The 13,312-nt window shown below is 41.0% G+C and overlaps 1 protein-coding gene across 2 annotated transcripts in view; it reads right to left on the bottom strand.

Annotated features, from left to right (window-relative positions):
- The window catches only part of LOC106883331 (solute carrier family 12 member 9), a 117,742-nt gene that overhangs the window by 42,862 nt on the left and 61,568 nt on the right, over positions 1-13,312 (bottom strand). The window contains exon 1 of one of the 2 annotated variants that reach the window (XM_014934297.3): positions 1,391-2,202. The exons of the other annotated variant lie outside the window; for it this stretch is intronic. Coding sequence (XP_014789783.1) covers positions 1,391-1,739 — 349 coding nt within the window. The 5' untranslated portion in view covers positions 1,740-2,202. Of the gene's footprint in view, positions 1-1,390; positions 2,203-13,312 lie in introns of those variants that run through there. 2 annotated transcript variants of the gene reach the window in all.

Genomic DNA, 13,312 nt, shown 5'->3' on the forward strand with positions numbered 1-13,312 from the left:
CATACATACAATCATATATATACATACGCGCGTGTGTGCGTGCTTGCGCGCGTGGGTGCGAATTTCGCCCCGAATATAACTGAATATATATATATATATATATATATATATATATATAATCTTCAAGTTTAGGGGGATAAAAAAAAAAAAAATATTCAAGGGAAGTAACTGAACGTCTTACCAGTATTATCCGTTTTCTTCTAGCTGTTTATAAATAAATCAAACCCTAACCCTAACGTCAATCAAATCACGTGTGTGATTTATTTATAAACAGAGATGTACGGAGAATACTGGTAAGACGTTCAGTTACTTCCCTTGAATATTTTTATTTATTTTTTTATCCACCTAAACTTGAAGATTACCATATATCTATATATATATATATACACACACACACGCGCGCTTATAAACGTGCACGAGAAAATGAGCATTTGTAATAATGGACACACCCACACACATATGTGTGAATGTATGTATGTGTGTATATATATATATATATATATATGTGTGTGTGTGTGTGTGTGTGTATATAAATAAACACTCACACACACCGCTTTGAGTGATGACGTAATAATAAAGGAAATAGTATAAAGAATAAATGAAAGAATGTGAAATAAATTGTTTTTTCAAAAGGCTCGTTTGTTTTGAAGTTGTAGTGATTCGAATAAAATCCCTATTTTATTAGTTGTATATCTGTTGTGGGTAATGTTATGAAAATGAAAAGTGGGTGTGCGATCGTCCAGAATATAAACAGTGTGTTTGTATGATTAATACGTGGGGTGTTGTGTTTTTGTCTCAGATCGTATAAGAATGATGAGGACGACAAAGCTGCTTTATTTTGAGTGTGGACAAGAGCAATTTTGCCAAAGAAGTGTTGATTAAATCAATTGATTACATTTCTGGTACTTATTTATATACACGTTTGGAATGAAAAGTAAGAACTAACTCAGTTTTGAGGTGACGAAGTGAATTAGGACGGTTAGTAACTTCGCCCGGAAATTTCTAGCTTTCAACAATGATTTCTTGGCATTCTGAGAGACTGCCGATTTCTTTTGATCAAGCAAATGACTCCAATATTTTCAAAAAAAGGGATATTACAACTTAAAACGACCAAAATATATTACGTTCACTTATTTTATCGACCATTGGATAATAACAATTGAGGACTGTTGCTAGGTATTGGAATATCTCCCTCCAGTACTGAGTCAGAATCGATGACAAATCATTAGTCACAAGTCCTAAGATTAATTTCCGTTGATAGGGAAAATAAATAACTCTCACGATCGTGCCTTTTCTAAAACATTACCGATCTTATCGAAATGAATATATTTAAAATAACAATTATCACTAACAACAATGATAACAGTAGGAAAGATTAATAAATACCAACCTGCTCGTAGAAATAGGAAGGTACTAAACATAGATAGGGACACAGGACAAAATACTCCTGCAAATGTTCCCAAGGTCCGCATGGATGAGGAATTCCGTCGTCCGTCATGGTTTCTCTGTTGGGACAATGGATTCGAGATGCAATCGTATGATGGAGGGTACGTGCTACTATATTCCAGGCTGGCATTACTCAGTGATCGGTGTAGTCTCCAGACCCACTGCGACCTTAAAATAGGTGTGCTCTCTGAATATACGATTCTGTGGTCATCTCTAAAGCTGTCAGTATCCAGCTCACCCGAAGTAGCATAACCAGAGAATTCTGTGGCTTTGGTGTTGTCGCTTTCTGCCATATCGTTTGAAAAGATCGACGAAGAACCGATCTGACATAATATAACTATCAGCAGCGCTGGACGGCTGTTTTGTATATATATCACGAGCACTGAAGGCGAATGTGTATAGTGAATGTGTCACAAAGGGAGAGAGAGAGAGGGAGCGAGAGAGAGAGAGGGAGAGAGAGAGGGGTGGTGAAATAGATAGGAGAGGTATATGTAAAACTAGAAAGAAAGAGGAGAAAAAATCAAAAGAGAGATAATTGATATGTTATTGAAAGAATTAATGAGTAAGAGACAGAGGTTTCACAGAAGTTGTTATAAAGTGAAAGAATAATAAAAAGAGGATGGTCAGGAGAAAGAGAGGATAGAGATAAACATCAAAGAGAGAGAACGAAGGAGACGTCATAAAAGGGGCGAGAGGTCATGTAGAGAGAGACATTGTTGTATATGTGAACCTCGGTCGATCACGGAGAAGTTAGGGAAAGAATGAAAGAGATCAAAATAAGTAAACCGGTGCTCCACAAACACCGGCAAGAAAAATGAACTTATGTGTTTTGTTCTGCGGTTGCAGCTTTCACTGTTATTTTATTCTAATTAAGACAGTGAGTTCGCAGAATCGTTAGTGTGTTGGACAAAATGCAAAGCAACATTTCTTCTGACTCATTACATTCTGGTTTCAAATTCCGCCGAGGTCGATTTTGCCTTTCATCCTTTCAGAATCGACAGAATAAATACCAGTTGAGCACTGGTGCCGATGTTTCAGGTTTTGTACCTTAGTAGAATTATTTGACTCTGACTAGACACCAGTCCAGGTAGTATGGAAGGGAGGTTGAAGATGTGAAACAGACCCACTATCAAAAGCTGGCTTTATTGCCGAACACCAGTATGGTAGAACTAGTCAGTTTATTACGTATTAATAATGGCAAAAGACTAGACTGTATGATTTTTATGTCCCTATAATAGACGGATTCTTTTGCTGCAAGTCAAATTCTTAATTGTATTGCTCTTGCAATTCAGCTGCCTAAGCAACTCCAATTAAAGATTTCCTTATATTCAATGCCATTCTACTGATTGTATATTTCAAGCAATTTCTTCTGTCTGTCTGTCTGTATGTACACAAGCATATATGAATATATGTCTTTTGTGTGTATGCATGTGTGTATGTTTGTATATGTACGTATGTGTGTGTATGATTGTGTATATGTATGTGTATGTATGTACGTATGCATGTGCCTGTATGTATGTTTGTGTGCGTATGCATGTATATAAGTACGTATTTTTGAGTATGTATGTATGAGTGTATGTTTGTATATCTATGTGTATGCATATATATATGTTTGTATATGCATGTGTATATGTAAATGTGTATGTATGCATGAATGTACGTTTGTATATGTATGTATGTATGCATGTGTATATGTATGTGTGTGTTTATGTATGTATGCATGTCCTTTTCTGCTTTTAATCATTTGTATGTGCACGTATGTATGTATGTTTGTGTGTGTATGCATACATATATGTACGTATTTTTGTGTATGTATGTATATGTTTGTATATGTATATGTATGTATGTATGTTTGTATATGCATGTATATATGCATGTGTATATGTAAGTGTGTGTGTATGTATGTAAGTGTGTATGTATGTATGTATGTATGCATGCATGTCCTCTTCTGCTTTTAATCATTTGAAATTTTCCTCTGGGGAAGGAGCTGGTTTCTAACTGAGATACGAATGTTCTATTGTTTGAATGTCGATAACAGTAACAAATTCACTTTTTAAACTTGAGAACACCCTTGCATATTTTTACAGATCTACTTAACAGATTGTTTTTATAATGTATAAATAAGGTGGTTGATATCTTTTTCTGAAAACCCCAGTTTATCAAAATAGTCACTTAGGCATCCACTCACAAAACCAAGTACACTAAATATTGGCATAAATGTGAATTATAATCTAGATATAAGAACTGGAGGTTTTGAAGCAGTTTTCTGTAGTTATGTATGTAAGTATGTGTGTGTGTGTAAATGTATGTGTATGTATGTGTGTACATGTATGTATATATATATATATATAGGGCTATAATTCCTCAACATTAATTCCTCAACATTTTGATAGTAATAAAATGACCTGATACTACTATGACCAGTGAAACCTCTAGATTCTAATACTTTTATAGCCTTGTCCATGCATACTGCTTACACCTTCCCTCTTTTTAGAAGTAATTGTCCCTCTGCTATCACCACTAGATAAGAAACAATAGAATTCTGAGACAGTTAAAACTTTTGTCTAGAATCAATTACTAGCCTGATAGACTCCGCTATGTCAAGATGGACTTATATATTCTTCCTCACATTTGGATTTTATGTATGCTCTCTCCCACTTGGATTTAATATGTTGCCACATTTATAATATGTCTTTTTTCTGCATTTTCGTGCAGCTGAAGATTGCTCTTCATATTGCATTTAAGGTAATGCTCACATTACTTAAATACATTGAAGTAGCATGAAACGTGCGTACTGCAATCACTTTTGAAATCCGTGTTGCTTATTATTTGATTTTAATCACCCATCCTTTTTGGGATGCGATATTCGGGTGCCTTCGCATAAGTACCATATTCAAGCCTTGAATCTATATATATATATATATATATATATATATATATATATATATATATATATATATATATATATATATATATATATATATATATATATATATATATATATATATATATATATGTGTGTGTGTGTGTGTGCTGTATGTATGCATGTGTATGTATGTATGCATGAGTGGAGGCGCAATGGCCCAGTGGTTAGGGCAGCGGACTCGCGGTCATAGGATCGCGGTTTCGATTCCCAGACCGGGCGTTGTGAGTGTTTATTGAGCGAAAACACATAAAGCTCTACGTGGCTCTGGCAGGGGATGGTGGCGAACCCTGCTCTACTCTTTCACCACAACTTTCTCTCATTCGTTCTTCTAGCAGTCAAAATATTATCATTATTACCATTATGGCTGCGATGTTAATACAACTCCAAGCCTTCTGATCAAAAGCGTTCCAGCCAGCTTTCCACCACATTATCTACTTGTGATCCTTTATTAAAGACAATAAGGTGTAAACTGAGAGAGATTTAGCTGCCATTTCTAGCAGATCGAGTGGCCATGGAGGGGCTTCTTTCATTGATTCTATTATCTTTCTTTGTTTTTGCCATTGTATCGCGGCCATCCTGGGACAATGCCTGGAAGGATTTTAATCAAACGAATCGACCTCACTACTCACTTTTGTTAATGTCTAATAGTTATTGTATTGGTATCTACTTGCTGAACTGCTAAGTTGTGGGAGCGTCAACAAATCAACATGGGTTATCAAATGGTGATGGGGACAAACACAAACAAAAAGGTGCATGTGCACATGCGCGCGTGCACACACACACACACACCTGCACATACAGAACGGGCTTGCACACAGTTTCCATCTATCAAATTCATTCAGAAGGCACTGGTCAGCCTGAGGCTATCTTAGAAGACATTTACCCAAGGTGCCATGCCATGGGAATGAACCCAAATTCCAGGGTTGCAAAGTGAGCTTCTCAACTGCACAACCATCATTACAATTGTAATATATTGTTGTTTATTCCTGATCTAAGAAGTTCCACCTAAGACTAGAATTTGAACCACCTATCTGTTGATTGCAGAGCAACCACATTATAAATTGCACCGTAGAACAGCTGTCACTGTTACTACTCTTTCAAATAAGGCACATCTATTTTTATGCTGTTTTTTAACTGCTAGGCATGGCTTAGGGTTTTGCATTCACGATTGTGAGATCATGGTTTTAATTCCTGAGCTGAGCAACGCATTGTGTTCTTAAGCAAAACCTTTCATCTCATGTTGCTCTGCAACCACTTCAACATCTGACATGTGGCACACTATGCATCTGTACAGGCAATGTCTGTTTGATGGATGAAGTGAGCTTTTGTACAGTACAAACTTTTGATCACAGGAAGTTGCATGGAGAATGTAATAGCTAGAATAAGAATAGACTGGAGAAAATTCGGAGAGCGTTTACTTCTGTTAACAACCATAGGTTTCTCTCACCTTTTGAGCATTGGACCTCACAGAGGCAATGACAAATGATTGAGACCTTTGGCAATATGCTGTACTTGAGAAGAAGACCCATCAAGCCAAGTGAAATTGTAGTCATGGCAGATACTGGTGTCATGCAACTGGCACCCATACTGGTGGCATATCAAAGCACCCATTACACTCTTGGAATGGTTGGCTGTAGGAAGGGCATCAAGCCATAGAAACCATACCAAATTAGTCTAGAGTCTGGTGCAGCCCCTCAGTTTACTGGCCCTGATCAAACCATCCAACCCATGCCAGCATAGACAACAGATGTTAAATGATGATGATGATGATGATGATGATGACGATGATAATAATGATGATGATTATATATATATACAAAATCAACTGGAAATATACATGCTATTTAATTTTTCAATAACTTAATCTTATTTCTATTACATCACTAAAATTCTTAATGTCACTTAAATTGAATCAATATAATCAATGGAATTTTGAAGATTTAGTCTTTCTCAGTAATTGATTGTGCTACAAGTATCACATTTACAATTGTTTACTGAAAACAATCTAATTCTTCTTGAATCAGTCAGATGGAAATTTCCCTGAATAGATGTTTCCTGTTTTTATATCAATATGACATAAATCTGTTTGTCTGACAGGTTTTTATTCTAAGGAGATTCATGGAAATTCTTAAAATGTCTAACAATACTCTAAGTGAGTGAAGATTTTGCATTAGTAACTTTCTCTAAACTTGGCTTGTTCTAATCCATTTCGTGGAATTACAGAAATGTTTTGTTCAATATTTGGTTCTATTTCTGGTCCAAGGATTAAGTAAAATCATGCAGGTTTTACTTTGGTACCCCTGCTAGTACACGTTAAAATACGGTAGTTATAATTAAATAGTAAATATTTCTGCTTTGGCAAAAGAGTGCTTTCATCATCATCATCATCATCGTTTAACGTCCGCTTTCCATGCTAGCATGGGTTGGACGATTTGACTGAGGACTGGTGAAACCGGATGGCAACACCAGGCTCCAGTCTGATTTGGCAGAGTTTCTACAGCTGGATGCCCTTCCTAACGCCAACCACTCAGAGAGTGTAGTGGGTGCTTTTACGTGTCACCCGCACGAAAACGGCCACGCTCGAAATGGTGTCTTTTATGTGCCACCCGCACAAGCCAGTCCAGGGGCACTGGCAACGATCTCGCTCGAAAATCCTACAGGAGCCAGTCAGGCGGTACTGGCAACGGCCACGCTCAAAATGGTGCATCTCATGTGCCACCCGCACAAGAACCAGTCCAGGGGCACTGGCAACGATCTTACTTGGCTTGCCGGGTCTTCTCACGCACAGCCCATTTCCAAAGGTCTCGGTCCGTAGTCATCGCCTCGGTGAGGCCCAATGTACGAAGGTCTTGCCTCACCACCTCAGCCCAGGTCTTCCTGGGCCTACCTCTTCCACGGGTTCCCTCAACTGTTAGGGTGTGGCACTTTTTCACGCAGCTATCCTCCTCCATTCTCACCACATGTCCATACCAGCGCAATCGTCTCTCTTGCACGCCACAACTGATGCTTCTAATGTTCAGCTTTTCTCTCAAGATACTTACACTCTGACGGGTATTCACATTGACATTACACATCCAACGGAGCATACTGGCTTCATTCCTTGCGAGCTTACGTATGTCCTCAGCAGTTACAGCCCATGTTTCACTGCCATGTAGCATGGTTGTTCGTACGCATGCGTCATACAGTCTGCCTTTTACTCTGAGTGAGAGTCCCTTTGTCGCCAGCAGGGGTAAGAGCTCTCTAAACTTTGCCCAGGCTATTCTTATTCTAGCAGCTACACTTTCAGCGCACCCACCCCCACTACTAACTTGGTCGCCCAGATAGCGGAAGCTATCGACTACCTCTAGTTTTTCACCCTGGAATGAGATAGAAGTTGTTTCCTGTTTGTTTGCAGTCTTTATTGCACCTGAACATCTGCCACAAACAAAAACTAACTTGCTAGTTAACCTGCCTTTGATGTTGCTGCACCTCTTATGTGTCCATAGCTTGCACCGGGTACATCTTATAGAGTTACTACCTACTCCTTTTCTACATACTGAGCAGGGCCATCTACCTGAAGGGGTTTGTGTTTTATCTACCTTCCTACTTATTAGGATTTTGGTTTTAGCTAGGTTGACTCTAAGGCCCTTCAATTCTAGACCTTGCTTCCACACCTGAAACTTCTCCTCTAGTTCTGATAGTGACTCCGCAATTAGGGCAAGGTCATCAGCATAGAGGAGCTCCCAGGGGCAACCTGTCTTGAACTCCTCTGTGATTGCCTGGAGGACTATGGTAAATAATAGGGGGCTGAGGACGGAACCTTGGTGGACCCCTACCTCTACCCGGAATTCATTGCTGTACTCATTTCCAACCCTCACCTTACTGGCCGCATCTCTGTACATGGCTCGCACAGCTCTCACTAGCCATTCTTCTATCCCAAGTTTCCTCATTGACCACCAGATAAGGGATCGGGGGACCCTGTCAAAGGCTTTCTCCATGTCAACGAAAGCCAGGTACAGAGGTTTATCCTTGGCTAGGTATTTCTCTTGCAACTGTCTCACTAGAAATAAGGCATCAGTAGTGCTTTTACCTGGCACGAACCCAAACTGCATCTCATCTAAATTGATTCGCTCCCTAATTAGTTGGGCTATGACCCTCTCTGTAACTTTCATAACCTGATCTAACAGCTTGATGCCTCTGTAATTATTTGTATCTAAAGCGTCCCCTTTACCTTTGTAGCAGTTGACTATGATGCTGCTACACCAGTCATAGGGTATGACTCCTTCGTGTATCACCTGGTTCGTAATACGGGTGACTAGGCTATAGCCAACACTGCCAGATATTTTGAGCATCTCTGCAGTGATTCCTGATGGGCCGGGGGCTTTCCCGGTCTTCATACTCTTAATTGCTTTATCTACCCTGGTACTATCAACTCGGATAGCTGGTCCCTCTATTGGGTCGACATAAGGCAGGCTCTCTTTCTCCCATTCATTCTCTTTATTAAGCAATCTATCGTAGTGGCATCTCCAGACCTCTTTCTTTGCATCCTCATTTAATGCAAGCGTACCATCATCCATGCGAACACATTTCTCTCCTACAACATCACTATTCTCTCTCCTACACTGTCTTGCAACCCGAAATACCTCGAGTCTTTGGTCCTCACGGCACAGAACATTGGCAAATCTTTCCTTATCTGCTTCCCCTCTGGCTAAATAAACCTGTCGCCTAGCCTCCCTTCTGGCACATTGGTACAATTCCCTGCTACCACCGTTCTTCCAGTCCTTCCAAGCTTGTTTCTTTTGTCTAATAGCCCTGTCTACCTCCTTGTTCCACCACCACGTTACTCTGGGTTGGGAGGGGACCTTACACCACCCACAAATCTGGTCGGTGGCTTTCAACAGGTTGTCCCGCAGAAATCTCCAATTGTCTTCCACGTTGTATGATGCTATATCCCCTTCTATTTCGTTAAATGCTTCAAGTAACTTGTCTCTAAGTCTCTGTCCGTTTGCAGGGTCTTTAAGCTTCCACACCCTTCTTCTCCAAGCCTGTCTAATTCTGGGCACCCATTTTGCCTTGATCCCAAAGTCGCTAACTACTAATCTATGTTGTGGGGTACATTCTTCGCCAGGGTAGGTTTTGGCATTTATAAGCCGCCCTCTTTCCCTATTTCTGGCGAGGATGTAGTCGATTTGGCTAGAGTGTCTGCCGGAGCGGTAGGTGACTAGGTGACTGGCAGGTTTCCTGAAGTTGGTATTGCAGACTATAAGATTGGTTGCATCACAGAACTCCAGCAGTCTGGTTCCCTCCTCGTTGCGGGAACCGAAGCCATAGCCTCCATGTATGCCATGGAAGCCCCCAGCACGACGTCCGACATGACCGTTGAAGTCTCCAGCCACAAAGAGAAGGTCCCTGTCACTCGTCGACGAGGTAGTTTGCAAGAGGGTGTCATAGAATTGGTCTTTCAGACCATCTGGTAGCCCAGGTTGAGGTGCATAGGCTGAGATGACAGTAGCTAATCTATGATGAAGCACTAGTCTGATCTTAAGTACTCTGTCACTTACTCTAACGACCTCGATTACCTTATCCACCCATTTCTCCGCTAGAAGTATTCCTACGCCCCCGACCCCGTCAGTGTTCCCTGCCCAGAAAATCTTGTACCTGTGTTCTTTGCCTGTGAGGAACCTTGCAGAACCTCCTCTCCATCTTACTTCCTGGATGCAGCACATATCTACGCATCTCCGTTCAAGCATCTCAACAATTTCACCAGATCTACCTTTCAGCGTGCCGACGTTGAGAGTGCCAATCCTAACAGTATGGGTGTTGGGGGTGTGGGCCTGTAGCCTGGGAAGAGGAAAAGCAGTGTCGTGTACCTGAAAAGAAAACTTGCAATTGGAAGAATTCATAAGCAAAACATTACCTACAACCTGCAAACATTTCTCAACCTTAATGCGCTACCCAAAGGTAGGGGAGAGGATGGCCAAGGCCACTAGATGGGTTCCGGGAGACAGCCGAGGTTGACAGGATGACAAAGGGATGAACTTCCGGTGGAGGGGGCGGGATGACAGAGGAATGAACTTCCGGTGGAGGGGGTGGGATGACAGAGGAATGAACTTCCGGTGGAGGGGGTGGGATGACAGAGGAATGAACTTCCGGTGGAGGGGTGGGATGACAGAGGAATGAACTTCCGGTGGAGGGGTGGGATGACAGAGGAATGAACTTCCGGTGGAGGGGTGGGATGACAGAGGAATGAACTTCCGGTGGAGGGGGTGGGATGACAGAGGAATGAACTTCCGGTGGAGGGGGCGGGATGACAGAGAAATGAACTTCCGGTGGAGGGGGTGGGATGGCAGAGGAATGAACTTCCGGTGGAGGGGGTGCGATGACAGAGGAATGAACTTCCGGTGGAGGGGTGGGATGACAGAGGAATGAACTTCCGGTGGAGGGGTGGGATGACAGGGGAATGAACTTCCGGTGGAGGGGGGGTGGCAGAGGAATGAACTTCCGGTGGAGGGGGTGGGATGACAGAGGAATGAACTTCCGGTGGAGGGGGTGGGATGGCAGAGGAATGAACTTCCGGTGGAGGGGGTGGGATGACAGAGGAATGAAACTTCCGGTGGAGGGGGTGGGATGACAGAGGAATGACAGACGAATGAACTTCCGGTGGAGGGGGTGGGAGGGCGGGTTACCGCCAGCGAGTAGAGAGGGCTCTTAATTGTAGATTTTAAATATTTGAGAGACAACAATGCATAAATCGTAATTTTTTTTAAAAGAGCAATGAATTCTGGGTGATTAGAATATAACGTAGCATGAATTTAGGAAGCTTAGAAAATGAATAAGCATGAATTTAAGACAACAACTGAATTCAATTGAATTTCATGGAGAGAAACAAGAAAGCGCAAGGTATTGAGATGTTTGAGGCCGTAAATAAATAAAAATCTCTATCTTATCTGCATCTTGGGTATTTCGTCGTAGTACGTCAGCTAGATAATTTAGAATGGGTTTCTCATTTATATATAGCCAGAACCTGAAGACCTTAAAGGAAAAACTACGAAGGGGGAGAGAGAGGATGGAGGGGTAGACAGAGGCATGGCGGGAGAAAAGATCATCATCATCATCATCATATATATATATAAAGAGAGAGAGAGAGAGAGAGAGGGAGAGGGGGGACCAGTCAAGCAGCACATCACGCTGTAATTCTTGGGCTGAGAAATCAACACTTAAAAGCCATAATTTTAAGGAGCGATAAGAATTTTTAAAAGACTGCCAAGCCATACTGGGTTTTTTTTACTGTTATTTTTTCTCTTGGGTGCTTATATTGCCATTATCTGAGACATATTTGGGTACTAGACAGAAATTGTGACCACTACCACAAAAAAATAAAGAAAAAATTCACTGATATTAACTCTTTCCATTATTTACATTTGACGGATATTTGTCCTCATCTTCTTTGTTGTTAACACAACGTTTCGGCTGATATACCCTCCAGCCTTCGTCAGGTGTCTTGGGGAAATTTCGAACCTGGGTTCTCATTCCTAACAATGTTACTATTATTATATTATTATTATTATTATTACTATTATTAATCAGGTCGCTGCCATGAATCGAACTTGGAATCTTGGGGTTGGTAGCCTGCGCTCTTAACCACTACGCCATATGCCCGTGGGCATATGGCGTAGTGGTTAATAATAATAATATAATAATAGTAACATCGTTAGGAATGAGAACCCAGGTTCGAAATTTCCCCAAGACGCCTGACGAAGGCTGGAGGGTATATCAGCCGAAACGTTGTGTTAACAACAAAGAAGATGAGGACAAATATCCGTCAAATATAAATAATGTAAATAATGTAAATAATTCCTCATCTCTTAAATATAGAACTGTATTAACTCTTTCCTTCCCCTCCTCCACCTCCTCTGACTTTCACAAAAGGGAAAAAACAGTATCTTCCCACACAGTCACTTTATAGCACACATCCGGCTTTCTCAAGTGACAAGCCTCTTTCTCAAACAACACACACACAACACACACAGAGCCATCAATAGAAATATTCTGGTTTAGCTATAGTCAGTTATTTTCTAGAATACAACACTTAACAACACAGACTTTATATAGGCCACATAACTTTTATCAGTGCCTATCAGAGTCACATGTCTTACTCAAAACATTAAATATTCTAGACATGTTACTTCCCTGCATTGTGGTTGTTTGGGGCATACAATCAACCAATGCTGTAGCTTTCTGGGAATCTTTCTGTCATCTGAGATAATTTATTTTAGTGTGTGTGTGTGTGCACGTGCATGCGTGTGTATTTGTGTGTGTGTGTGTGTATGTGTGTGTGTGTGTGTGTGTGTGTGTGTGTGTGTGTGTGTATAGTAGAATAAGAGATAGAAAGTCCTTGGTACCTGAAAAAAATAAATAGAAATGGTGAAGTAAAGCCAATAGAAATGACTTTTCTGATAATTTTTCCACTTTAATAAATGGAGTAGGTAGTAACTCTATAAGATGTACCCGGTGCAAGCTATGGACACATAAGAGGTGCAGCAACATCAAAGGCAGGTTAACTAGCAAGTTAGTTTTTGTTTGTGGCAGATGTTCAGGTGCAATAAAGACTGCAAACAAACAGGAAACAACTTCTATCTCATTCCAGGGTGAAAAACTAGAGGTAGTCGATAGCTTCCGCTATCTGGGCGACCAAGTTAGTAGTGGGGGTGGGTGCGCTGAAAGTGTAGCTGCTAGAATAAGAATAGCCTGGGCAAAGTTTAGAGAGCTCTTACCCCTGCTGGCGACAAAGGGACTCTCACTCAGAGTAAAAGGCAGACTGTATGACGCATGCGTACGAACAACCATGCTACATGGCAGTGAAACATGGGCTGTAACTGCTGAGGACATACGTAAGCTCGCAAGGAATGAAGCCAGTATGCTCCGTTGGATGTGTAATGTCAATGTGAATACCCGTCAGAG

This window comes from Octopus bimaculoides, chromosome 3, assembly GCF_046866305.1.
Source record: "Octopus bimaculoides isolate indiv1 chromosome 3, ASM4686630v1, whole genome shotgun sequence".
NCBI classification, from domain to species: Eukaryota; Metazoa; Mollusca; class Cephalopoda; order Octopoda; family Octopodidae; genus Octopus; species Octopus bimaculoides.